Source organism: Callospermophilus lateralis, chromosome 4, assembly GCF_048772815.1.
Source record: "Callospermophilus lateralis isolate mCalLat2 chromosome 4, mCalLat2.hap1, whole genome shotgun sequence".
Taxonomy (NCBI): domain Eukaryota; kingdom Metazoa; phylum Chordata; class Mammalia; order Rodentia; family Sciuridae; genus Callospermophilus; species Callospermophilus lateralis.
This window is the reverse complement of record NC_135308.1, coordinates 7,386,922-7,414,688: the sequence shown is the minus strand read 5'-3', so window position 1 is coordinate 7,414,688 and position 27,767 is coordinate 7,386,922. Positions and strand designations below refer to the sequence as shown.

Here is a 27,767-nt window from a genome sequence, read left to right as displayed (position 1 = left end):
ATGGGGGAGAAAGCCTCGTCTCATGTTCCTGGCGCCCGTCCAGCCAAGGACGTGGCCCAAATGGAGGCAAGTGCAGTGAGCAGGCCAGGCAGGGACAGATCTCGGAAAACACCAGCAATCACACCTCCTTCAGGGTCTGGTCCTCACCCCCAAAGGGAGCTGAGAGACCCCCAGGCCGTGCGGAGCTCCACTAGAGAGTACATGGAGTTGGGACAGCAATGGGGACAAGCCAAAGACACACAGGAGACAGAGGCCATGTGGTGACCGAACAGGGAAAAGTTACTGCGGGCTCACCACTGTAACTGGAGGAAGTGGAGTCCAGGCCTCTAGGAAAGCTGCAGGGCTCGGGGAGAAGGCCAAGGAGGGACAGGCCTGCCGGGGAGCCCTCCCACTGCTGGGGGCCAGAGCTCGGGTTTCCTGGCCAGAGCTGATGTTGAGTCTGATCAACAGACCACACACTGTATCTGGGTGATTGACAGATTTGAAGGCAGGGACACCTTTTATGGCAGGAGACCATTCAGAGGCTAAGGCAGGTTTGGGGTGCAGGGGGAGGAGAAGGGGAAACTCCAGAGGAAGGGCAATCAGAGAGGGGGCTCCCTGCTAGGGACACTGCTTAACAGCTCAGTGGGGAGTCTGGGTCAGAGGAGCTCCCGAGGCAGCCCTGTGGCCTGAGGTCTCTAGAGCCGCAAGCTTCACCTGTCGGTGGCTGATGTTGGGGGCAGGTCTGTGGAGTGTGCAAAGCAGGCAGGCCCTGGATGGCTGGACTCTTCTTTGCACTGTTCTAAACACTGGATGTGACAAAAGGGAGCTTAGTACCTGCAAGAGTTTGTGCTAAGACTTGTCAGCCTGCTGACACGTGACACGTGGGCAAGGCGCCCACGGCCTCAGTATTTCACAAGGGTCACCAAATAAGGGGACCGTGCCAGAGGAGGAAGGAGCACAAACAGGAGCATCCCCAGCAGAACCAGGAAGAGGAGCCCCTTCCATCTGCAGTATCCCTCCTGCCTTGAGAAAGTTTAATGTGCTCACGGGCTGCAGCTCCATCGCTGCAGAGTAGGCAGTGAGGGGTGGTCCCAGCCACAAACTGAGGGATCCAAAGAACACGTGTGAGGGTGAAGGAGAGATGGTGGAGGAAGGCACAGAAGATATGCAGATTAGACAGGCCCCGTGGCCACCGACCTCCAGTAAACCTACACTCCTTGAAGGAATCCTAAAAATGGCTGGCCCAGAAGAATGAGAATTATTGAAAAGGGCTTTGCACAGAAATAATAAATATATGTTCTTTTTTCCAAAGGGGAGAGGAGTAGGAAAAAGCAAAATTTATCAGATAAAACCTGGCTCTTGCTTTTTATGGAAATCAGGTAAGAGTGGGACAACGCAATCTTTATTTTACGCCTGCGGGCCTGGAGGAGATCAGACTCTAGATTCTGAGCACCCAGCACCAGTTTTTCACAACATTTATAGGCTCTCTGGTGTCGTGAATGTTACCCGATATACAGCTGTGCACAGGGTTCCTAGCAGGAAGCTTGCTTAGAGGAGCAGAGCGTGATCAGGGGAAGAACTGCCTCCTCTCACAGGCCTCTACCCCTGGGCCTGAGCCTCCACAGGACGCCTACACTTCAAGGGGAGTAGTCAGCCCAGGAGGAGGGAGTGGATGGTGCTGGTCAGGTTTCCTGGGAAGGCTGACAAAACGGGGAGGGGACCTCTCCCTTTCCCACGCACAGTTCTCACGACAGTGTCCTTAGAGTTCATTTTACATCCAGGCCTGGGCTTGTCACCCACCATGTTGTCACCCATTGCTGCCCATTACATGTTGGAATTGCCAGACAACTATAAATGACCTTGAGAAAAGATGGCTGATGAATTCATAAACACTCCTACCCCACACATATAGAACAGGTCCTCGATGCCCACTGAAACTGGCCAACAAACGTCATTTTTTAAAAAAAGAAAAAAGTCATGTATGCCAAAATCACTAAAACCAAGGTCATGCTGAACTTTGAGGATTTTCCAACTATCGTATTGTTTCAACAGGACGAAAGTGACAATGACATTCAGCACATAGTCTTGCTGCTCTAGAGGTTCTCACAGCATAGAGTTCTAGAAACTAATTGAAAAAATAAAACCATAGATTCCTATAACCATTTGCAGCTCAGGGGGCATCGCCATGGCCCAGACAGGCCATAGGAAGGACAAGGCCACTTGTCCTCTCGGGTCAGGCACACTGACATCTCCACCTTTGATGTGGCTTCTTTAAAGGTTGAGATGAGGAAACAACTGAACCAGGAACTAGAGTCAGCTGTGCAGAGAAGAGTACAGGGGTGTCCCAGGGAAGAGGCTCCCATCCTCCCAAGAGGACCACCTCCAAGAGGGAGGAAGCCCCCGAAGCCCAAGGGTCCCCCTGGGCCTGGGATCTCACCCCTGTCCCGCCTTCTTCAGAGGAAAGGTATTCCAAGTCTATACTCCAGACAGTCGCGACCCAGCCCCGTCCCTCTCAGACAGACTGATCAAGGTGGTGGTGATGAGCCCCAGGAAAAAGAGAAGATGGCAGCCAGGCTGAAGGGGAGAGGGGGAGACTGCAATGAGATTCCTCCAGACCACCTGCCGCAAAAGGGGGGGTCTGTCGGAACTGGCCCCAGGCTAAAAGCAAAGTATAAAAAAAAGAGAATGTACAAAATACACACAACAATGCATTTATTTGTATAATCTTCAGGGGAAAGATAAATGAAAGCTGTTTTATGCAAGAATATTGAAGAAAACATGGAGTATTATAGAATAAGAGCTCATAAGAGGAAAGGATTTAAAAAGGAAAAAGGCAGAAACAAAGAAAAATAAGGAGAAATTATAGACTTGAAAGTTAAACCCCGAAGAGCTGGAATGTGACGAGAGACCTTCTTGTGTGACAACCACAGCGTGGGCTATGAGAAGCCCCGTGAGGTCAGTGCAGTTCCTGGCAGATACCTGGGAAGAGGACGAAGAGAGAGGGCAGCCAGGAAACAGGCGTGCCGGGCACACCTGGCAGATTGTGATGGGCTGGGCTCCAGGCCCCAGTGACAGTGACAGCTTCATAAACTCCCCACGCTGGCCAGGCACGGAGTGGTCTGCACCCTAACCCTAAGGGTGCATATCAGAAGCCAACCAGGCTGCACGTGCACCAGAGGAATAGCAAGCAGAATCTCACCAGAGGCTGCCACCATGTTGCAGGTGGAAACAGCCGTGTAGCAACTTCATCTGCAGAGAAGCCCACAAGAGCCCAAGGCACCCAGCTGCACCACACACAGACAACACCCCCCACAGACAACACCCCCCCACAGACAACACCCCCAACACACAGACAACACCCCCCAACGCACAGACAACACCCACACACACAGACAACACCCCCCAACACACAGACAACACCCCCCACAGACAACACCCCCCCACAGACAACACCCCCACACAGACAACACCCCCCACAGACAACACCCCCCAACACACAGACAACAACCCCACACACAGACAACACCCCCACACACAGACAACACCCGTACACACAGACAACACCCCCAACACACAGACAACACCCCCACACAGACAACACCCCCAACACACAGACAACACCCCCCCACACAGACAACACCCCCAACACACAGACAACACCCCACACACAGACAACACCCCCACACACAGACAACACCCCCAACACACAGACAACACCCCCACACAGACAACACCCCCAACACACAGACAACACCCCCACACACAGACAACACCCACACACAGACAACACCCCCACAAACAACACCTCCCCACCCAGACAACACCCCCACAGACAACACCCACACACACAGACAACACCCCCACAGACAACACCCCCACACACAGACAACACCCCCAACACACAGACAACACCCACACACACAGACAACACCCCCAACACACAGACAACACCCCTACACAGACAACACCCCCCAACACACAGACAACACACACACACAGACAACACCCCCACAAACAACACCTCCCCACCCAGACAACACCCCCACAGACAACACCCCCACACACAGACAACACCCCCACAGACAACACCCCCCAACACACAGACAACACCCCCACAGACAACACCCCCCAACACACAGACAACACCCCCCACACAGACAACACCCCCACAGACAACACCCCCACACAGACAACACCCCCCACACAGACAACACCCCCACAGACAACACCCCCACACAGACAACATCCCCCAACACACAGACAACACCCCCACAGACAACACCCCCACACAGACAACACCCCCACATATAGACAACACCCCCCCACAGACAACACCCCACACACAGCACTCTGGCACTGTAGACGGGCGGAGGTAGAGAAGCCTACTGGGTACTCTACCAACATTATCATGTGGGCACAGATAATAGAGGGGATCTTTGTGTTGATTTAAAAAAATTATCTAAAGAAAAAGGCAAAAAAAATTTTTTTTTAATTTTTAAGAGAGTCCATAAATGGAAAGTCAGCAGCTGACTTTTTTAAGAGAGTCCATAAATGGAAAGTCAGTAAGCTGCTAGATTCAAACCCAAATATATCAGCAATAAACTAAATTACATGTATTTTAAGACTATAAGCTTGTTTTTAAATAAAACTAAAAAAATTAGGAGTACGTCAATGGTGGGAGCACAGACCTTCACTAACACACGTAATGCCAGCCACCCAACAGTGAATTGGAAAAATAAAAAAAGAGAAGCTTGGGAAAGAAAGAAATAACACTCTATCATTCACAGATGGCATGGTTGTGAGTACAGAAAACGCAAAAGAATGTACACATAAACCACTGTAACTAATAGACGGATTAAGCAAAATCATTAGATAAAATTGTAAAACTCTATACAGCAGCAGCAAATTAAAAATAAATACAAAAATAATATTGTTTATATTAGCTTCAAGATCATAAACGATCTGGAAATAAAGGGAAACAAACATGTACCAACTTTTGTTCAAGGAACTTTTTATTTCATACTGAGATAAATCAGGAAGGGTGTGGCATGTCCTGTCCTGGGTTGCCCTGCAGACCGAATACGTCCCATCGAGACCTCGACAGCTTTGTGGAATCTGACGACCCTGCTCTGAGGTTAGGAATGCCATTGGCCACGAAGAGCCAACACAACCAGGCAGGCAGCCCAGCACTAAAGGACTTGACTTGTCACATCTCATGACTTATTATAAAACCATGTGAACTAAGACAGGGTGGGGGGGCACAAAGACCAATAAGTAAGCGGGGGGAGCTGCAGGCGTGTGGATGGAAACGCGATTCCTCACTAAGGAGGAGATGTGCGCTGAGGCTGGCCTAGGTGGACATCCATACAGGGGGAGATGGGCGCTGAGGCTGGGCTAGCTGGACATCCATACAGGGGGAGATGGGCGCTGAGGCTGGCCTAGGTGGACATCCATACAGGGGGAGATGGGCGCTGAGGCTGGGCTAGCTGGACATCCATACAGGGGGAGATGGGCGCTGAGGCTGGCCTAGGTGGACATCCTTACAGGGGGAGATGGGCGCTAAGGCTGGGCTAGCTGGACATCCATACAGAAAGACAGACACATGATGACTGTGCATGTTTAGGGGAGACCGTGGGACGATCCAGTGTGTCCACATAATGTGTGAGGAGCAGTCAGGATAATTGGCTTTTCATTCCCCTGTCCTTGCTCTGTGTCTGGACCCTCTGACCTCTCTTCTGGTTCTTCATAAGATCTGTAACGGGGTATTGTCAACTGCAGTCGCTCTCCTCTGCTGTGGAACCCCAGCCTCACTCCTGCTGTATTGTGTGCCTGTTGTCCCCTCCCTCCCCTCTCTGGCCCTCCCAGGCTCTGGTAGTCACTCTTCTACTCTCTCCTGAGATCCGCTTCTTCAGCCTCCCCCGACGCGTGTGATTGACATTGGGTGACTGTCTTCCCATGCCTGGCTTATTTCCCTTAATGGCCTCCAGACCAGCTATTTTGCCACATCTGACTTGGTCTGTAGCTTACATTGTACACAAAATTGATACTGAGTGGGTTGTAACCTAATTACAAAAGGTGAAAAAATAAAATTTCTAGAAAATTCCATGGGAAAATATCTTGACCAACTCAGGCCAGGAAAAATAGAAACTTAAGTGAAGTCGGCCGTGCCACACAGGGCCCCGGGCCTCAGCCTTGCAGCAGGACTCCCCACTCGTGGCTACTCGCCCACCCAGGTCTCGCGGGTGCCTTAGCAGGACCACCAGCATCAGCACCAGCACAGAATTCCCAGACGCTGCTCCCACGAAGGACACTCAGCCACTGCCCACACGCAAGAACTCCGGCAGCACTCCCATGTGGACCCCCATCTACCAACACAGGGCTTCCCCAGTCCCCTCCATCTTGGGACTTGGCAGCTACGGCTGCAGCACTGCACTCCACTGAACTCATCTCTGAATGCATCGCACATCATCATCACCTGGCTCCCCCCACCCAACCCGACACCCCATCGCTGAAAGCAGCAGCCTCCATCTTGGGTCACCTCCATCACCATCTTTAGTTGGGGGCAACTACCAGTTTGAAACACCGGAGAGCCACGTGTCCATAGTTTTCTAATCCCCCGCAACCCCCAGCAGCCACTAACTCTGCAGAGTGACTGCCCAATTCAAAACAGCTCTCCATGGCAGGTGCGCAGCCACCAAGAGCCCCGGAGAGAAAGGTTCCTGATTAGGAAGGAGAAAGGGAGAGGGTGTAGAGGGCAGGAACTGTGAGGTCTACAGGCGAGATGAGGAGAAGACCCTGTGCCCACATCACAGGAGCTGACCCCAAAGGAGATCCTCGAGGTGCAGTCTCCCAACGAGACAGGCGGGGGCCATACCCCATTCCAGGCGCCCTCCACTCAAGACCAACGCTCACACCCTGGTAACCCCCACCATCCTGTTGGATGAGAGGGAAGCAGGAAAGACACTGATCTCCAACCAAAACAATCCTTGTTCCTTCCTTCTAGACCTTTTTTTTTTTTTTTCTTCTTCTCCATCTTTATTCGCCCTCCTCACATCCCTAACATGAGAAACCAGGTACTTTGCATGAATGAGGATATTGAGGACTGAGACAACTGAGTAGCACGTTACACTTGTGTTGTATATACCTTTTTTCTTTTTATTGTTTTTTTTTCTTTTTTTTTCTCTCCAATTTTTACTATTTAACCTTTTTTATTTTTATTAATATATTGTGTGTTTGGTTTATGTACTCTACTGTCTTTCCTCTTACTTGTCTACCCAAAATTACGACCGCTCTCTTCTCCTGCTACTAACCTTCTTCTTTAGACTCCTCCATCACACTTCCTAAGATACAGTAACTCTGTATCCTACCTCCTACCTCCTCAGCATATCTTCCCACACCTCATCCCCGGTTCTTGGTAGACCATCAGAAACTGTAAACCCTTTTACAAACCTACTGATTATATTGTAGATAATAACTGAATTCTCCATTTCTATACATTGTGACCAAACTTTGTAAATGTTGGGCTGGGGATGTGGCTCAAGTGGTAGTGCACTCTCCTGGCATGCGTGCGGCCCGGGTTCGATCCTCAGCACCACATACAAACAAAGATGTTGTGTCTGCCGATAACTAAAAAATAAATATTAAAAAAAAGTTCTCTCTCTGTCTCTCTCTCTCTCTCCCACTCTCTCTTTAAAAAAAAAAAACTTTGTAAATGTCTTAATAACAACTATTTGTTTTTAGGTGGTATTTCATTTATATTAGGATCTGATAACACGGTCCTTTCGCCTCAAAGGAGAAGTATTGGATCCCTATAGGGGCACTATAATCCTATAGGGTAAAAACGGTAATGCCTCGGATCCACAGTGCTAGAAGGGAAGACACACAAGCAACATGAAAAGACAAGGGAAGAAAGTGCCCCAAACAAGTCAAGATACCACATTATCAGGATCCATGGCCAGCACAGCAGATGAAATTATAGAGAAGGCATTCAGGACGTACATGATTAAAATGTTCTGTGAATTAAAGGATGGAATAAGAGAGTAAATACAGGCAGCAAAAGATCATTTCGACAAAGAGCTACATACTCAAAAACAAGAAGCAAAAGATTCCTTCAATAGGGAGACAGGGGTTCTAAAGAAAAACCAAACAAATCCTTGAAATGAAAGAAACAGTAAACAGAATTAAAAGTTTAATTGAAAGCATCACCAACAGGTCAGACCACTTGGAAGACTGGACCTCAGACAATGAAGACAAAATATATAATCTTGAAAAGAATGTAGACCACACAGTGGAAATGGTAAGAAAACATAAGCAGAACATTCAAGAAATATAGGATAGAATAAAAAGACCAAATTTAAGAGTTATTGGGATAGAGGAGGGAATAGAGTTCCAAACCAAAGGAATGAACAATGAAATAATATCAGAAAATTTTCCAAACACGAAGAACAAATTGGAAAACCAAATGCAAGAGCCTTACAGGACACCAAGTGTTCAAAATCACAACAGATTCACACCAAGACACAATAATGAAAATGCCTAACATACAGAATAAGGAGAGGATATTAAAAGCCACAAGAGAAAGGAATCAGATCACATATAGTGGGAAACCAATTAGGTCATGTGAAGATTTTTCAACCTGGACCCTGAAAGCTATAAGATCCTGGAACAGCGTATATCAAGCTCTGAAAAAAAAATGGATACCAACCAAGAATACTGTGTATCTAGCCAAATTAAGCTTTAGATTTGATGATGAAATAAAAACCTTCCATGATACACAAAAGTTAAAAGAATTTACAGCTAGAAAACCTGCACTGCAGAATATCCTTGGCAAAATATCCTTTGAAGAGGAAATGAAAAACAACAATGAAAATCAGTAGAATGAGGTATTACACTAAAGGAAAAGCTAATCAAAGGAGAAACCTAGTCAAATTAAATAACAAAAATTTCTGGGAATACAAATCATGTCTCAATAATAACCCTGAATGTTAATGGCCTAAACTCACCTATCAAAAGACATAGGCTAGCAGATTGGATAAAAAATAAATAAAAAACAATATGCTGTCTCCAAAAGACTCATTTCATAGGAAAAGACACACAGAGACTGAAGGTGAAAGGTTGGGAAAAATCATACCACTCACATGGACTGCGGAAGCAAGCAGGGTTTCCATCCTCGTATCAAATAAAGTAGACTTTAAGCTAAAGTTAATCAAAAAGGACAGAAAAGGACATTTCATACTGCTCAAGCGAACCATACACCAACAAGATATAACAAATATATATATATAAATTAACAAATATATATATATGTATATATGTATATACATATATATATAATATATATCTCTCCCAAACAATGGAGCATCTGTGTTCATCAAACTCTTCTCAAGTTCAAGAGTCAAATAGACCACAACACAATAATTCTGGGTGACTTTAACACACCTCTTTCACCACTGGATAGATCTTCCAAACAAAAGCTGAACAAAAAAACTTATAGAACTCAATAATTCAATCAATAACTTAGACTTAACTGATATATATAGAATATTTCATCCTTTGACAAGTGAATACACTTTCTTCTCAGCAGCTCATGGATCCTTCTCTAAAGTAGACCACATATTATGCCACAAAGCAATTCTTAACAAATACAAAAAAGTAGAGATACTACCCAGCATTATATCAGAAAACAATGGAATGAAGTTAGAATCAATGATAAAATAAAAAATAAAAACTACTCTTATACCAGGAGACTAAATAGATATGCTACTGAATGAACAATGGGGTATAAAAGACATCAAGGAAGAGATTAAAAAATAGAGGTAAAATGAGAACACTAACACAATATATCAGAATCTCTGGAACACTATGAAGACAGTACTGAGAGGAAAGTTCATTTCTTCAAAGAAGAAAAAGTCAACAAATAAATGAACTAACATTACATCTCAAAGCCCTAGAAAAAGAAGAACAAATGAACACAAAAGCAGTAGAAGACAGGAAATAATTAAAATCAGAGCTGAAATCAATGAAATTGAAACAAAAGAAACATTTGAAAAAAGTTGACAAAACAAAAAGCTGGTTCTTCAAAAACATTAAATAAAATTGACAAACCTTTAGCCATACTAACAAAGAGGAGAGAGAAAACTCAAATAACTAACATACATGATGAAAAAGGAAATATCACAACAGACACTACAGAAATACAAAAGACAATTAGAAATTATTTTGAAAACTTTTACTCTAATAAAATAGAGAATATTGAAGGCATCAACAAATTTCTAGAGGCATATGAGTTGGCCAAATTGAATCAGGATGATATACACAATTTCAACAGATCAATTTCAAGCAAGAAAATAGAAACCTACTGACAAAGAAAAGCCCAGCACCAGATGGATACTAGGCCGAGTTCTACAAGACCTATAAAGAAGAACTAATACCAATACACTTTCAAACTCATCGTATGAGGCCAATATCACCTTGATTCCAAAACCAGGCAAAGACACATCAAAGAAAGAAAACTTCAGACCAATATCTCTAATGAAAATACATGCAAAAATTCTCAATAAAATTCTGGCAAATTGAATACAAAAACATACCAAAAAAGATAGTGCACCACAATCAAGTGGGGTCCATCCCACGGATGCAAGATTCGTTTAACATACAAAAATCAATAAATGTAATTCACTACATCAATAGATTTAAAGATAAGAATCATATGATCATCTCAATTAATGCAGGAAAAGCATTTGACAAAATATAGCATCCCTACATGTTCAAAACACTAGAAAAACTAGGGATAACAGGAACATATCTCAACATCATAAAAGCTATCTATGCTAAGCCCCAGGCCAAGATCATTCTAAATGAAGAAAAATTGAAAGCGTTCCCTCTGAAAACATTACATCTTAAAGCCCTAGAAAAATAAAAATAAATCAACACCAAAAGCAGAGGACAGGAATAATTAAAATCAGAGCTGAAGGAATGCCCTCTTTCACCATTTCTATTTAACATAGTTCTTGAAACACTGGTCAGAGCAATTAGACAGACAAAATAAATTAAAGGGATATGGATAGGAAAAGAAGAACTCAAATTAGCACTATTTGCCGATGATATGATTCTATACCTAGAAGACCCCCCCAAAAAAAATTCCACCAGAAAACTTCTAGAACTAGTAAATGAATTCAGAAAAGTAGCAGGACACCAAATCAAACACCCAAAGGCATTTTTGTACATCAGAGACAAATCCTCAGAAACTAGGAAAATCACCCCATCCACAATACCCTCAAAAAAATAATAAAATACTTTGGAATTAACCTAACAAAAAAGGTGAAAGACCTCTACAACGAAAACTACAGAACACTAAAGAAAGAAATTAAAGAAGACCTTAGAAAATGGAAAGATCTCCCTTGTTCTTGGATAGGCAGAATTAATAATTACTATTGTTAAAATGACCATACTAGCAAAAGCACTGTACAGATTTAATGCAATTCCAATTAAATTACTAATGATATTTCTCATAGAAATAGAAAAAGCAGTCATGAAATTCATCTGGAAAAATAAGAGACCAGAATAGCTAAAGCAATCTTTAGCAGGAAGAATGAAGCAGGTGGCATTGTATACCAGACCTTAAACTGTACTACAGAGCAATAGTAACAAAAACAGAATGGTGTTGGCACCAAAACAGACTGGTAAGACCATTGGTACAGAATAGAGGACACAGAGACAAATCCACATAATTACAGTTATCATATATTAGATAAAGTTGCCAAAAACTTACATTGGAGAAAAAATAGCCTCTTCAACAAATGGTGCTGGAAAAATTGGAAATCCATATGCAACAAAATGAAATTAAACCCCTGTCTCTCACCATGCACAAAACTCAATTCAAAGTGGATCAAGGACCTAGGAATTAAACCAGAGACTCTGCATCTAATAGAAGAAAAAGTAGGACCTAATCTCCAGTATGTCAGATTAGGCCCCAACTCACTTAAGACTCCTATAGCACAAGAATTAAAATCAAGAATCAATTAATGGGATGGTTTCAAACTAAAAAGCTTCTTCCCAGCAAAAGAAACAATCAGTAAGGTGAATAGAAAGCCTACATCTTGGGAGCAAATTTTTACCACTCTAACATCAGATAGATCACTAATCTCTAGGGTATATAAAGAACTCAAAAAGCTAAACAGCAAAAAAACAAATAGCCCAATAAATAAATGGGCCAAGGAACTGAACAGATACCTCTCAGAATATGACCCAATCGATCAACAAATATATGAAAAAATGTTCAAGATCTCTAGCAATTAGAGAAATGCAAATCAAAACTACTATACGATTGCATCTCACTCCAGTCAGAATGGCAGCTATTTGGGGCAGGAGGGGGTGGGGCAGTGCTGGGGATTGAACCCAGGACTTTGTGCATGTGAGGCATGCACTCTACCAACTGAGCTATATCCCCAGCCCCCATAGAATGGCAGCTATTAAGAACACAAACAACAATAAGTGTTGGCGAGGATGTGGGGGAAAAGGCTCACTTATACACTGCTGGTGGGACTGCAAATTGGTGCAGCCAATATGGAAAGCAGTATGGAGACTCCTTGGAAATCTGGGAATGGAAGCACCATTTGACAAAGCTATCCCTCTCCTCTGTTTATACCTAAAGGACTTAAAAACAGCATACTATAGGGACACAGCCACATCAATGTTTATAGCAGCACAATTCACAATAACTAAACTGTGGAACCAACCTAGATGCCCTTCAGTAGATGAATGGATAAAGAAAATGTGGCATTTATACACAATGGAATTTGACTCAGCATTAAAAGAGAATAAAATCATGGCTTTTGCAGGTAAATGGATGGAGTTGGAGAAGATAATGCTAATCTCAAAAACCAAATGTGGAATGTTTTCTCTGATATAAGGAGGCTGATTCATAGTGGGGTAGGGAGGGGGAGCATGGGAGGAATAGACGAACTCTAGATAGGGCAGAGGGGTGGGAGGGGAAGGGAGGGGCATGGGGGTAAAAAAGATGGTGGAATGAGATGGACGTCATTACCCTAAGTACTTGTATGAAGAACGAATGGTGTGAATATACTTCATATACATCCAGAGATATGAAAATTGTTCTCTGTATGTGTAATATAAATTGTAATGCATTCTGCTGTCATCTATAACAAATTAGAATAAAAAATATTTTTTTTAAAAAAAAGAAGTGAAGTCACAGAACACTGGAATAAGAGCTAAGGGTTTTGAGCCCTGACAGAGCCAGGCCTGCTCTCAGAGCTTTCTGCAGATTCTCTCCCCACAAGGACCCTCATGTGCCCATTTTACAGGTGGGGAAACAGGACCACAGAGCCAGTAAGCCAGTTGTCCCCAGTGGGTAGAGCCCAGTCTGACTCCAGAGCCCAGAGTGCTGATTGCACTTGTGAGCTTGGGACCAAAATCCCTTCTGATGCATCAAATAAAACCCAAGAACTGTAGTGAAAAATATCAATAAAGTTTTCATAAACTTAAATTTCTGTTGGGTCCAAAATAAGTTGGAAGAGCTCTGAAGAGTTAGGAGGAAAGAGTTCATGACACATGTAAGAGACAAAGGGTTAATGTCACTACGGCTCAATACAGTCCTGCAAAGCAACTTTAGAAACTTCCGAATGAGAGAATCACAAAGCACTAGGGGACAGGTGACTCTCTAAAGAAAAAGTAGAACATGTTAGAAATAAGCCAGGGAATGGTCTTCAGGCTGCAGAGGGCCTACAGGGGAGGGGGGTCTATTGTCAGATACATCTCAGAAACACCAGATGAAATAAAATGAAGCTGTGTCAGAACCATTAGTATGTGGAGAGCCACTGGGTTCTACAGGAAGAACGTGGAACGGAACGGTTCCAAATCTTATCTAACCATAGAACTTTTTCCTACAGAGTTTGACACAGGCCTGAGGGACAGAACAAACTTCTTTAACTCACGAACCAAATTAACCCATGATGGCCTTCTAAGGTGCCCATTTAATGAGACTGCCTAATACAGGTGTTCTAAATTAAATATGGTCCTATTCCATGTCCCCCTCCTCCTAGGGTATCCTGAAGCATCCTAGTGCTCAAGACAGAGCTCTGAGACACCCAGCCAGATGCTGGATTCTTGCTCTCCTCCCCTGCGCTTCTGTACCCTGGGCCGGGTGCCTGGGGGTGACAGTAGGCTGTATCTTCATCCAGCTGGCTACAACGTTGTGATCGGTCAGTACAGTCTCCTTGTTTCCTCAGCAGCAGACTCTGGCTCAGTGCCTTCCCACCCCCTCTGCTTGGGGCAAGCCCTGCACCCACCTGACTCGTCCTGGGCATGTCCCTTGAGTGCCATGAGCAGTGCTGTTAGAAGCTGGAGCATCTTCTTGTCATTCCAGTCCAGAACTATCCAACTTCACCTCCAGGCCAGGCTGATACCAAGTCAGCGGTGGCAGCTGCAAGTGGGCATCACAAATGCATGGCAGAGCTGACCCTGGTGACGTCACAGTAAACACTGGGCTAGGGTGGAGGCAGCAGGTACAGGTGCGGGTCAGTTGGGCTCAGCCCAGCCCCATGCTCCCCTGTCCAGCGCTCCCTCCCCAGCAGGGGCTGGAGGAGAGCCCCAGGAGGCCAGGTGAGGCCAAACTCATCTGCGTGCTCCGATCTCTCGCCCCCTGATTCTGATCAACTTAAGGAGCCATTGGTTCTGCTCTGTGCTGTGATATTAAAGAGCTTTGGGTCTTTGGACAAGTTTTTATATTCTCTGAAACCAGGTGTCAAATGCCAATACACCTTGTTAGGAGACCTCAGCCTCATCTGAGGTTCAGTGGAGGGGAAGGGATAGAATTAAAGGGGGTTGTTTGGTAGAGCTTGCATTAAAAGATTGGGCATAACATGAGGAATACGTTAGGGAGGGCAAAATGAGAAAGGAGAATATCTTGTGGTGATTACCTGTGGTGATTACCTGACTCTAGTGATGCAGCTAAGAAGAGACGCTATTGGCCTGAGGTCGGAAACAGTGGGATGGGGAGAGAAGGGAGAGGCCGAGACAGAGGCGGCCGATGGCTGTGCAGGACAGAGAGCAGACACTGTCAGAGCGGCATGAACTGGACAGTCATCTGTCTCTGAGGACAAGAGATGGAGCAAAGGCCCAGGGCCAGGGTGTGCGGAGGCCGAGGGAGAATTTAACCCCCGGAGCAGGAAGTGGCCAGAGAGCTGGGAGAGGGTGTGGCAAGGAAGTACAAGAGCAAGAGTGTGCGCCAGGACCCTCTAGTCGGTACTCTCTGCTGGTCCCTCCTTACCGCTCGCCACCTCCTCAGCATCTGAAGGTGGTTTACCATCCCTACATTTAAACCTTGGAAAGAAACAGCCCCTCAGTGCCCTCCTGCTCCTCCACCTGCTCTACGGCCGCTACCCCTTCTCTCTCCACCTCAGTGCTGTCCAGGTCATCCAGGGAATGAGTGGTGCACGGTGGTTAAGGTAGGGTCCCAGCTGCCCGCAAGCCCTGCCCTCATGGGAAGCCTTCTTCCTCCCGCCTGCCCGACCTCTTGTCCCGTGGCCCCTGCTCCACAGCGCCTGGCCTGCCCAGCCCATCTGTGTCCTCAGTACTGATTCATTTTCTGTCTCTTCCACTAGACTAAGGCGAGGGCAAGGGCTTTTCCTCTTGTGGGCTCTGCCCAGCCTGCTCTGTTGGAAGAGATTTGTGTCCAGTCCCAAGCTCAGCAAGAAGTTGTTATAGCCACTGACTGTGACTATCACGAGAACCCCTGCTGGGGACCAGGAGGAGCCGGGAGTGAGACGCGGCATCTGCCCCTGAGACAGTGACACTGGCTGTGTTGGGTGGGGCACAGCTCGGCAGGCTGCCACAGTGCTACTCAGCAAACCTCTAGCTGCAAGTCAGACCCTTCCCAGGTGGTGACAGGACAGGGCGGGGACAGTGGATGGGCATCGCACCGTGATCAGACCCGGCTTGTTCATCTCCTGCTGACCTTTGCCACCCAGTAAGATAGTTCGTCCTGCCCAGGTCAGCTTGTGTTGTGGAAATCGTGCTCAGCAAGAGACCCAGCACCACTCGGAGGGTTGGAGAACTCAGGTTTATGGCACTGCTGGATCCAGATGAGCCAGTAGTGGGTTCTGAAGTTCTGGGCCCAGAGCTGAGGTCACATGGGGCTTTCAGAGGAAATCTGATGTCATTCCTTGCCTAGGACAGTATTGGCAGGTTTAATTCTTGGGCCACATGACCGCAGATCATGAGCAGAAATTCTTATTTATTGAAGCAGAACAAAGGCAGAGGAGAATCTGCAAGGGATGTCAGGAAGTGGCCTTTGTCACAGGGAGGTGTTTCTCAAGGTCACGGGAGCTTACACTCCCCAGGGTGTGAGTTATAGCATTGAAATGTTACAGTTTAAGCCAGTGTTGAAACAACACTCTCACAGAGACCAGCAATTAAGTATCTCCTAGGAAGACCAAGTCACAGAGTGCTATTTCCCTCTTCACTTGGACTCCTGGCTCCTCTGAGGTCCGGCTGGACAGAGGCTTCTCTGATCACTCTGGGGTAGCAGTCCTGCAGTCACTGGGTCCAAACCCGGTGGCACTCCACCCTGGTCACACTCTGCTTCAGCTTCCTGTGGAATAAACCACAAAGTGCTGGGGGCAGGGGGTATTGCCCTCTGGGCGGGTCTGGAGGAGATGGGGCACCCTGCCCCAGCATGAGGCCCAGCCTGGGCGCTGGCCAGAGTCCTGAGCAGGAAGGAAGAGGGTCACTGGACCCCGCGGGGCCTTGTGCTGGAGAGGCCCAGCCGGCAGGGCTTACCTGGCCTCCACCAGGGGCCCACTGACAGGCTCGCGGAGGGGAAGCCTGGGAGCCTTAAAGAAGGATTGGGCGTGACGGCCCAAAGTGCCCAGGGTGGGCTGGGGGGAGGCTAGGATGCCAGGTCAGCAGGGAGCCCAGCGGGGTGGGAGGGAGGCTGAGACCAGAGAGCCCTCTGTAAACCATTTTAGAACCCAAACAGGCAGCGAGAAGCCTCCTGACCTCAGCCTCAGCCCATTGTGACGTCGCCAGCAGGGCTGGTTGCTCCACGGCCAGCGCCACCGCCCTCCGCCCCGGCCTCCTCCACCTCCCAGCCCACAGCCCAGCCCAGGCCCATGCTTCTCCTCCCAGTTGTGCTGCTCATTACCCACGCCACAGGGGCGGACCCAGGTATGTGGGCTCCTCCCCCAGGCCAGGCAACAGACCCAGCGGGCACTGGGGTGGGGACAAGGGCCCTCCTCACCTCCTCATCCAGTCCCAGTGAGCATGAGGGGCAGGAAAGAGCCGGACACGGGCTTGTAATTAGCCAACTCATCAGGGAGGCCCTTCCAGGAGAGCCCAAGAGGGTGACTTGATGTGCTCCCAGCCACCCTCCTTGGGGCCACTTGTCTTTCTTTCTGTTCCCCAGCCCAGAGTTTGACAATCTGACCTTTAGCTTTGGTTTTGAAACCCAAGACTTTACCAGAAAGCATAGAAAGCAGAAAGAATAAGAGACCCAGAAAGCATAATGGAGAGCCCAGAAGCCTGTGCCCGAAAGCAACTGAGCCTCAGTTTCAGACTCAGGGTGAGGAGCCCCCCGGGACCTGCCAGCAGAATGGAAGTGGGACTCAGCACATCGAGCTAAGGCTGCTTCTGGTCTCAGTCTGCTCCTCACGGCTCCAGAGGGGTGGCTCCCCACTCCGAGAGGTGGCCAGGCTGGAAGGAAACTGGGTTACTTAGCAGCAGCAGCAGCAGTAGGCCAAATGCTAGGTGGAAGCTGCCCACCGTGGCGGGAGTTTCTGCTCTTAGCCTAAGTGTGGGTGGGAGCCAAGCCTCCAAGGTCCAGGACCCGCCCAAGGTCACTCTGCAGGAACTTGGTAGGTCTGATGGCAGCAGCCAGCCTGCTGTGCCAGTCCCTCCCTCCCCCTGCCCACTAGCTCTTGCATACCTGGCCTCCTGCCAGCCGTCCTGAGGTGGGTGCAGGGAGGAGCATGGGGGGGGGGGTGTGGGCAGATCCTCTGAAGAACACCCCAAGTGCAGGCTCATTCCCAGCCCTGCTCCCCATCTCTGCTGCCTTCACTGCCACCCAGCTTTGGTGCTTTGCTTTAACCCAAAGAACTTGGGTTGGACGGTTGCACCCTGGTGCTGCTGTTCTCAGGACCAAGAGAGTGGAGAAGGGCCCAGCTGCCAGTCCCTGGGGACTGGGAGAAAGGAGAGGAGAAATTCTGACAGCTAACATGGCTCAAGGACTCCTCTCTCTGTTCCAGCCCCTGTGGGTCCTTCATCAACCTGGCTCCATCTGAGTGTCCATCTCGTAGGTGGAGAGATCCTCGTGCCCATTTCAGGAGTGGAGAGGGGATAAGAAGGGACGGTTGCTTCCCCCAGATCATGTATGAGTGACAGGGCCAGGGTCAGACTCAGGGGTCTGCCCCAGGGCCACGCTCTCAGCAGGTGCCGCAGCCGCGTCTCAGAAAGAGGAGCCCCCTGCAGTCACCCATGGGCCCTTGAGGCTCACCCCACTCAGGGATCCTGACGTGTGGTTCCTCCCACGTGTGGATGTCCAGATTCTTAATACGGTAAAATCACAAGTTCTAAATATGATTCTGACCCTGACTTTTCTATTCAACTGTTTATCCCAAGCCTTTCCCCATATCGTTAAAATCCCCCACGAGCACCACCTTCCAGCCGAGGAGTCGCGGACGACACGGGTGAACATGCGTGTTATCCACCTAACACGGGTCGCTGTCAATTTGTTACTGTTAGGTCACGGCAGTGCATATCGTCCAACATGGATGGCCTGGCCCCGGGGGTGAGTGTCCATGAGGGCTGCTGGAGCCAAGGCTCCCTCATCTTTGGGACATCCTCTTCCTGCCCTGGGACCAGCGTCACCAAGGCAGGCCTGCTGCTGTCTCCAGGCAGAGCTTAAGCTCTGGCATCAGTCAGGCCAGGGGACCCCAGGGACCCAACGCCATGATGGTACATGAAGAAATGTAATGCTGGGCAGGAGACAGAGTAGCCAGGATGGAGGGGTTGGCTTGGCTCCTTAAAGGAGCAACTCCTAGGCTGAGGCGGGGATGAGGTGAGGGAGTGAGCCAGGCACCCGTGAAGAGAACGTTCCAGGCAGACAGCAGCTCTGGGAGTGGTAGAAGGTCAGCTCCAACGCCAGGTTGCCCAGCTTCAAATCCTGGGTGGGCCATGGACTAGCTGTGTGCCCTTGGGCAAATACTTAACCTTTATGTGCCTCATTTGTCCTAACTATAAAAATGGGGATGGAAATAACAGTACCTACTTCGTAGGGTGGTTGTAAAAGTCACAGTGAATTGGTCTTTGTGAGGTGTTTGGAAGAGCATTGGACACACATCTAAGCACTATAGTGTGTCTGATAAGTCAGATATAGGAAGTGCAGGTCCAAAAGTCCTGAACAGACATTCATGGATTATTGACAGCTGGAGCCTCCTGATACAATGTTGCTAAATTCCCCATTTTTTTTTTTGAACCAAAAATGACCGTGACTTCCTCATTCCAAACCAGACTATGACATCCTCAAAGCCACCATTGAGCCAATGACTGGACAATTAGAGTAAAGACCGGGTCAAGAGGGTCTTGGGCTTTCTAACATCAACCCTCCCACCTTGTTCTGGAAACATCTTTTCCTTTCCCCGCGTTGCTATGAGTAGCAGCCACAAACTGAGTGGCTTAAACAGCAATTCCTCACCTTGCCGTCCTGTAGGGCAGAAGTCAGCTCAGCCTCCAGGGCTATTTCCAAGGCAGGACGGTATTCCTGCAGATACACCGGCCCTGGATCCTCAGCTTCCCCTTCCGGGGCTCCTGGAGCTGGTCTGGGGCCTCTGTGTCCATCTTTGGAGCCGCAGGCTTGATCTCCCGGGGCCTTCCTGTACTCACCGCCACCCAGCATGGACTCCCTTCTGCCTTCTTCCTACCATTTCTCTTTTTGGTGGTGCTGGGGGTTAAACCCAGGGCCTCATGCATGCTACATAAGCACTTCACCCCAGAGCTACGCCCAGCCTCTTTATTTTGAGACAACTTCTTGCTAAGTTGCCCAGGCTGATCTGGAACTTGCAATCCCCCTGCCTCAGCCTCCCAAGTGCCTGCTCCACTGCCCCAGCTCCCCAACACTCTTAAGGGTCCTGTGATTGCACTGGGTCCATTCAGTGGGGCATGCTGGGGTCAGCTGATCAATTCCCTCTCCAAATTCCCTGTTGCCTTGTCAGGGAAAATATTTGCAGGTCCCAGATTACGGCCCTGAAGGACTGGGGTATCTTTGAGGGGGTCCTGTGGGGTTGATTTTGGACATTATTTCCTCCAATTTCTCTGGGCAGACGTGGTTGCCTGACACCCCGGAGCTGGCAGAGTCAGAGCCAATGTTCTGGACCACATCCTGAGCTCTGCTCAATGAAAAAGAACCTGTCAGCTTGCTCCTGTCACACCGGAGCCTCCGGGGCCGGCCCAGTGTCCCCATCTCCAGGACAGGGCCAGGGAGAGCTGTCTGCGAGCGTCTCCCCCAGCACACCTGGCCCATGTGGAGGGTGACAAGGTGTTTCATGTTTCCCTCCTGCTCTCTTCCATCCCAGCAGGATGTGGCGAGAGGCCCTCTTTCGAGGACCGGAAGATGCGGTATTCCAGAATCGTCGGGGGGCTAGAGGCTGAGGTGGGTGAGTTTCCGTGGCAGGTGAGTATCCAGGCAACAAATCAGCATTTCTGTGGCGGCAGCATCCTCAACTCGTGGTGGATCCTCACAGCTGCTCACTGCGTAATCGGCGAGTTACCGTAAGTACCCAGGGCCAGCCCCGGGCAGCCGCCAGACCTGACGGTGAAGGGGTGCTGGCACCATTGTATCCTGATGCAGACATGAATGTCCGCCCTCCAGCCTGTGGGCACTGCACAGTGGACCCCAAGCTGTGCCAGGGCCAGTGGCTCTGTGCTGCAAAGTCACACGCAGTCCTTTCCAGGCACACCTATGGCCTAAGGAGCCGGAGCGCTCAGTCCATCCCCGGTCCTAGGACATCCAAGTGCTTCTTGGAAATCCTGGACGTCTGGTCTCCTGGCCACCTGAGTGCCTCCTTCCTGCTCCTTGTAGGGTGCTCTCTGCTCTGCTGACAGTTGACTCTGACATTTCCTGACCATGAACCATGCTCCAGGGACCCCATTAAGACTTCACCTGTATTAAATTACTTACCTGTACAATGACCCTCTGAGGCAGGCAGAATAAATCACTCTGTTTTATAGATAAGGAAACTGAGGTCCAATAAAGCTATGTGACCCCGCCAGGGACCACAGCTCCCAGTGGAAGGCAGTCCTGAATGCTCTGGCACTTGGGCACCCTGCTTCACCACCTCAAGAGCTTTGGAAGGTACCCAGAAAGACTGACAGATCTAGGTAAACCCTGTGCAACGTTTCCTCTGGGCAAAGCCGAGTACACTGTGGCACCTGCTCTTGGGGGGCACTTCAGAGCTGGCTACCAGAAAGTTCTTGGCCATCTGCCTGGAGGGGCCCTGCCTGCTGTCTGATTACTCAGGGTCTTTTCTGTTCGGTCAGTGGAAGGTCAAATTAAACTCAGCTCCTAAGTCTCTAAATGGTTGTTGGAACCACTGCCGTGAGCAGACTGTGCAGTCATTGGCACATGTCACCAGGCCTTACCTGTCTGAAGACTGGCTTGGTCTGGGCCAACTAGACCTTTGTGGGCTCTTTAGAGTGCTCCAAACTGAGCCCTGCCTCTGCTCTGTTGCCTCCAAGGGTCACATTCAACCTCAGGATCCCTGAGGACTGGGGTCTGTTCTCTGATGGTTCTGTCCTCTCTTTAGTTTCTAAATCCTCAAACTTTCTGAGCAACGAAAGGACCATCTTAAAGGCCCCCAAAACTCTATGAGGACTGGTATTTGGGGCACGGTGAGCTCTGTGTGCTTTTGTGACCCCTCCTCCCCTCCCCTCTCGGGTTCTATGCCACCAGCACAGAGGAACTGAGTGTCGTGCTGGGGACCAACGACTTGACCAGCCCACGTCTGGAAATAAAGCCGGTCAGCAGCATAGTTTATCACAATAAATTTAAGAGACAAAGCATGGACAACGACATCGCCTTGCTGATGGTGGCCTCGCCCATCGAGTTCAATAGCCTGATAGTGCCCATCTGCATGCCCCCAGAGCCCATGCCTTCCAAGTGGCACAGGTGCTGGGTGGCAGGGTGGGGACAGACCACTTCAGGTGCGTGACTGCCTGGCGTCCTGGAGAGCTGCTCAGGCCAGGGCCCCCGGGGAGGCAGGAGGAGGGCAGGAACCGATGGGCATGAGGAACGCTGGGTGAGGGGAGGAATCATGAGATGCATGTGTGGTCAGCGTGAAGGAGAAGGAGCCTAGGAAACCTGGAGGCCCGGGGCTCAAGCGCCCTCTAAACCCTCTGAAGACAGCGCCCTCTCCACGCCTGGGGCCTAACGCTTCTTTATGGGGTGCAAATTGCTGTCCGTGGCCCTGTAGGAGGAAAGCGCTGTGCCCACATGACAAACTGGTAACAGGGCAGCAAGCGGAGGAGGCAGGACCATGCTGGGCTGTCCACTGGCCCGTCCCCAGATGTCGAGCTCGCGGGCTGGCTGGAGCAGGGCTAGAAGTTTGGTCATCAGATGAATGATCCCAGCAGGTGGTGGTCTCGTGGGAGAGCTTGGGCAGGATCCCCTTTGGGCACAGATGACCTGAAGAAGGTGGATGGCCAGGGCATGAGCAGCATGCGGGATGGCGGGCAGGGCTGGCGGTCTCTAGGGCACCGCCGTTGCAATGTCTGCTGCCTGGTGACTTTTCTAACATTCTCTCTCCCTGGGCAGCCGACAAAGGGTCTATGAAAACCGATCTGTTGAAAGTGCCAATGGTCATCATAGATTGGAATGAATGTGCAAAAACGTTTACAAAACTTACCAAAAATATGCTGTGCGCAGGATTCATGAACGAGAGCTACGATGCCTGCCAGGTAACCGAGGCCCCGCCTCCTCCACTTACAGGCCCCCACCCCGGGGGGCTGCCATGCAAGGGTACCCTCTCTCTGCTGGGAAGAGGCAGCTGAGGGTCTGGGAAATGCATGGGGGTCAGGGCCTTTGGCTGTGCGAGTGCAGACATGGAGTGGACGCTAGGTACATGGGACCCCAAGGCTTCCACTTGTAGAAATTTCTAAAAAGACAAAGTCAAGAAGAATTTGAGGCCCATACCAGGAGTCATCATCATTCATCATTTAGCAACCTCTATCGAGCACATCAGGCCCTGGTGGCTGGAATGAGGTGTGGTCCCTGCCCCCAGCCTCTTGGGCAGACAGTTGGGTCAATAAGCAATAAATAATAGAGTGGGTGATGCAGGTTTCTTTACCGTGAACCAAAGTCTGATCTCTTAGGTTCTCTTTAATAAAACAGACATGAAACTTTTAAAAGAAAAACACATTTGATTGATGTTGATATTAAGGATAATGAAAAATGGAAAACAAAAACAAAAACATTCGGAGCATAGCTCCCTCTGACTCCAAGGAGTGACAGGAGTTGTGTTTAAAGCTCAAAGACCCTCTATTTTTCCTGGGGGGGCTCCCTCTGATGAGCCCATTAAGGTCTACCTGCAAGCCGGGTGCTGGCTTTGGTCTGGGTGCAAATCTCCAGGTGCAGATGTAACCCCTCCAAGCAGTGAAGGACAGACAGACAGCCCGTGGAAGGACAGCCTTCTCTAGTGTTGCTTGATAACAGAGGAGACTGATAGTTTCCCCAGGGAGACCACGAGATGGCCCCTTGGGAAGGGCCTGCTGGGTCAGGGTTTGGGCAGGCAGAAGAGGAAGGAGCGAGGCCTCTGAGCTCAGCAGAGGTGGAGGCCAGCAGCGTGTGCCAGGAGGAGGAGATTCCACGAGCCGAGGACCAAGGAGACAGCCAAGGGACAGCCAGACTGAACGCCTAGCACGCCCTGTTCCCTTCCGGTCCTGGATGATGTACAAGATCACCAAACCTAACAGGACAAGGACCAGGACTTACGTTCCAGATAGGGCGGAGCAAGTACACCTCCTTCGATCCTGCCCACTAAGTCCAGCAGAAAGCCAGTATTGGTGGCTGCAAGGCGGGGCTGGCTATGGGAGGGGCAGTAGTGGGCGCGGCTACCGAGGGCAGCAGAAGCCTCCTCAGCACAGAGAAGTCCTGCCTCTTGACTGTACCCATCAGGTGCTACCGTTTTGCCAGATAGTACTGGGGAAACTGAGGGGTCGGGAAATCTCTGCATTACTTCTTGCAATAAAGTCTTCAATTATCTCAAAACGCTCAGCTTTTAAAAATAATTTTAAAGTGGCACAATCAAGCAAAATATAAACTGGAACTTATCCCCAGCTAAGAAGATGAAGCCCCCGTGGCGTCTCCTGGGGAGCAGCCATCCCGGTGAGCCCAGCTCTCTGCTCCTGCCTGCTCCCCGCCCCGCACACACCTGTCTATTCAGGGGTGAATTCCCAGGGCCTCGCCCCGTGCTCTGCCCATGACAAATGCCCAAGAAATGTTTGTCAGATAGGCCCAGCTGCAAGCCGGGTGCTGTCGGCTGTCAGAACTGTGTAATGTAGCCCCTGAGGAGAGGTTCCCTGGGGGAACCCCAAAGGGCCCTGGAGTCTGCCGGTGGAGGAGGGGTCCAAGCGGGCAGGGCTGGGCGTGGGCCATTCTGGTTGTGGGGCTGCTGTGGACCCCGGCTTAGAGCTGGGCTGCTCTCCAGGCTGCGTCCACCTCATCTCTCACTCTGCAGACGCTCAGGCCTTCAGAACCACGGGCCTTTAGAGCCGAGAAGGAGTCCGAACACATTTAACCAGAAGGGCGTTTTACAGATGAGAAAACGTGGTTATCGTGATCACTCATGTCTCCCTTGACCACCTGGACAGACCTGCGGTCACTTTACAGCTCTTCGGCACCTTATCAGCAATTGTGTCTTCCCTGGGCTCTGCGAGGTGGGCTGGAAGGTGAAAGAACAGGGATTCAGAATCTAAGTGGTTTGCCCAAAGCCCGACATCAGTGAAGAGGCCAGGCCTGCAGCCCGGTCACCTGCTTCTGCACCAAACAGGACAGCAGTGGTGTCCTTCATCTCCTGGTGGACACTCGGGAAGCTCTCAGCCAGCGTTTCTCAGCAGAGACCCCGGCTACAGGCTGAGCCCTTGCAGGAAGGGCCCTCTCGGTGGCACCTCTGGTGCTGCTTGCTTCCCAAGAGGAAGAGAAAAACCAACATAGAAGGACGCCCACTTACGGACGCCCCTGGGCCCAGCAACCGGGAAGGGACAACTGTTTCCTGAAGGCAGCTGGTGGGCAACGCACAGAGCAACGGTGCTAACCCATTTCTGAAACGTCCACTACACAGGCTCGTCCCAACGATTCACAGGTTTTTGCAGTTCGTGGGCCACCGCCCTAGAGAGCAGACGGGCGTCTCTCTGTTCCTACAAAATGATGGACGTGGAAGCTCAAGACTGAAGCTTCCTGCCCAGGACACGCTCACCCTGGTGTGTAAGGAAATAAGTAATCAAGGCAACATTGTTGCCACGGGTGTCCTTCATAAAACAAAGAAGATCACTTAAGACAACATTTGCAGAAGGAGCGATTGGAATAGAAGCTGTTGAGCGAGTTCTGCCCGGTAACTCACCAGCCAGCACCGGGGCAAGAGGCAGGTGCCAGGGGAACACTCTGTCCTGGAAAAGGTCACTTGGTTTGGGACCAAGTTGCTGGCTGTCCTCAGGCAGTCATGACCCCCGACTCTGTGGAGTCACAGTGAGGGGCTGCACGTCCCCTGCCCAGTGATGCTTCTGCAGCAAGACCAAGTTCCACAGGGACACGTTTACTCCTGACCTTCCCCTGTACTTTGTCACCTGCAGCCTCTGACCCTGAATGAGTCACAGCCTACGTCCAGTGTCCATCCGGGGCCAGACACCTGGGGGTGTCTCCTGTCTGTCCCCCGCGTGACCTGCCCTGGTTTGGACCCTCATCTTTCCCCTCCTCTTACCGCCCTCTGCCTGAGGCCCCGCCAGCCACCCCGCCCAGCCCGTCAAGCCGCTGGGTGCCCTGCGAGTCACATCTCCCCAGTTGTCCTGCCCTCGCCCTCCCAGAGCCAGAGTGCGCCCCTCGGTGCCTGCTCCCTCTTCTGTCTCACGCCGCACGAGTCTCCTGCGGGCCCACATGTGCATCTTCTCTGCTGGGCCAGGAGGTCTCGGACCGCCAGACCAGGCATGACGCGTTTCCTCAGTGAGGGTTTGTCCAGCAGAGGTCAGCCCTCTCGTAGCCCTCGAACTTTCTACTTACAAAATGGGAATCAAAATCCCTGCTCACCGAGAGGAGGCCGTGGGGCTGACGAGAGGCAGCCACAGAGCCAGGCCACACGAACAGCTCAGCAGGAGGCTCCTTCCCGGCGGAGTCCACCCCATGCTGCACTGTCCAGCCAGCCCGCGGGACTGAGGAGAGGCCCCCGGCAGTGTGTGACAGAAGGATACAGCTGGGGAGCTGGGGGCGTTGGCATCAGGAGACCCTGGCTTCCGGCTCTGGCCAGGTGACCCTCAGCAAGCGCTTTGCTCCTCGAGGCTGGTCGTCCAGGAGAAGGGGTGAGAGGGGCCATGTGTCCACAAGGTCCTCAGTGGGTACTTGGCCCATCTGCATCATGTGTGGGCACAACCAGTCACAGACCCACAGCGGGGGCAGTGCATCCAGGGAGACTTAGCTCCTGTGCCCCCCAGCACCCACTCCAGAGTGTTCAATGGAATGCCGGCCTCCCCAGAGCTCTGGAGGACGCCAGAGGAGACCCCTCCTGGTGCCCGCTGACGACGCCTCTCACGCCCACTTCCTATTCTCCCTCTCCAGAGCCTCTGATCTGAGATCCTCAACGCTGGCCTCCCTCCCCCCTCTGCCTCCTTCCCGCCCCTCTCTGGGCTGCAGAGGCGCGCTCCTGGCTCTTCTCACTGACCACTGCGTCGTCCTCCCTGGCTCTGCCCTGCCTGGCCATGCATGCTTCTCCCCACAGCTCCTGGCTGACCACAGGGCGCCCCCCAGGGGAGCATGGATGGGATTCCTTTGGCAGCCTGGAGTCGGGGAGCCAGTGAAGCCCCTTTCCTTGAACAAGCTGAGCCCAGCCTCAGTGGGCAGCTTAGAACAGGACCCGCCACGAACTCTGTTCTCTGCCTGCAGGGCGACAGCGGGGGGCCCCTGGTCTGCACGACAGAAGGAAGCAAGAAGTGGTACCAGGTGGGCATCATCAGCTGGGGCCGGAGCTGTGGGCAGAAGAACACCCCAGGAATATACACCTCGCTGGTCAACTACCAGCTCTGGATCCGGAACGTCACCCAGGTGGAGGGGAGGCCCTTTGACACCGGGCAAACGGGGTCCACCCTGAAACACAAGTCCAGGGACTCCAGGTCCTCGGGGTGCTCAGAGGTGGGCAGCCCCAGGTGCTGGCTCCTGCGGGGGCTTCTGTCCTGCCTCTTGCTCAGGGCCGTTTTCAACGGGTAATAAAAGTCCTTAACCAAAGGTGGGTGTGACCAGGAGGGACCACGCAGGTGGAGGAGAAGGCGAGGAACCAGGGCCGAGAAGAGTCAGCCCAAACCAGGCTGGGGCCGGGTTCCGGGTGGGATTTGGGTCTCTGTTATCAGAACCCCCTCCATTCCTGGTGACCATCACCCAATTCAAATTGGCTGAACCCAAGAAGAGTGTGTGTGTGTGTGTGTGTGTGTGTGTGTGTGTGTGTGTGAACAACACAAACATCGGGTGGTGTGCAGATGCAGGCGTGCCTGACCTCCGGGCTGAAAGGAAGTTTCCAGGG

At 50.4% G+C, this 27,767-nt stretch overlaps 1 protein-coding gene across 1 annotated transcript; it reads left to right on the top strand.

Moving 5' to 3' along the window:
* Window positions 1–27,457, top strand: Prss55 (serine protease 55). The gene is made up of 6 exons (XM_077109242.1): window positions 1–66; window positions 17,822–17,903; window positions 20,568–20,763; window positions 21,944–22,194; window positions 22,805–22,947; window positions 27,137–27,457. The coding sequence occupies exons 1-6, from the start codon at window positions 1–3 to the stop codon at window positions 27,455–27,457; spliced, it is 1,059 nt and encodes a 352-aa protein (XP_076965357.1).
* The last annotated feature ends 310 nt before the right edge of the window (window positions 27,458–27,767 follow it).

Coding starts and splice junctions, on each gene's coding strand:
- Prss55 (XM_077109242.1), top strand. CDS start 1: ATGGGGGAGAAAGCCTCGTCTCATGTTCCTGGCGCCCGTCCAGCCAAG. Junction 20,764..21,943: donor TGCGTAATCGGCGAGTTACC/GTAAGTACCCAG, acceptor CTATGCCACCAG/CACAGAGGAACTGAGTGTCG. Junction 22,195..22,804: donor GTGGGGACAGACCACTTCAG/GTGCGTGACTGC, acceptor CTCCCTGGGCAG/CCGACAAAGGGTCTATGAAA.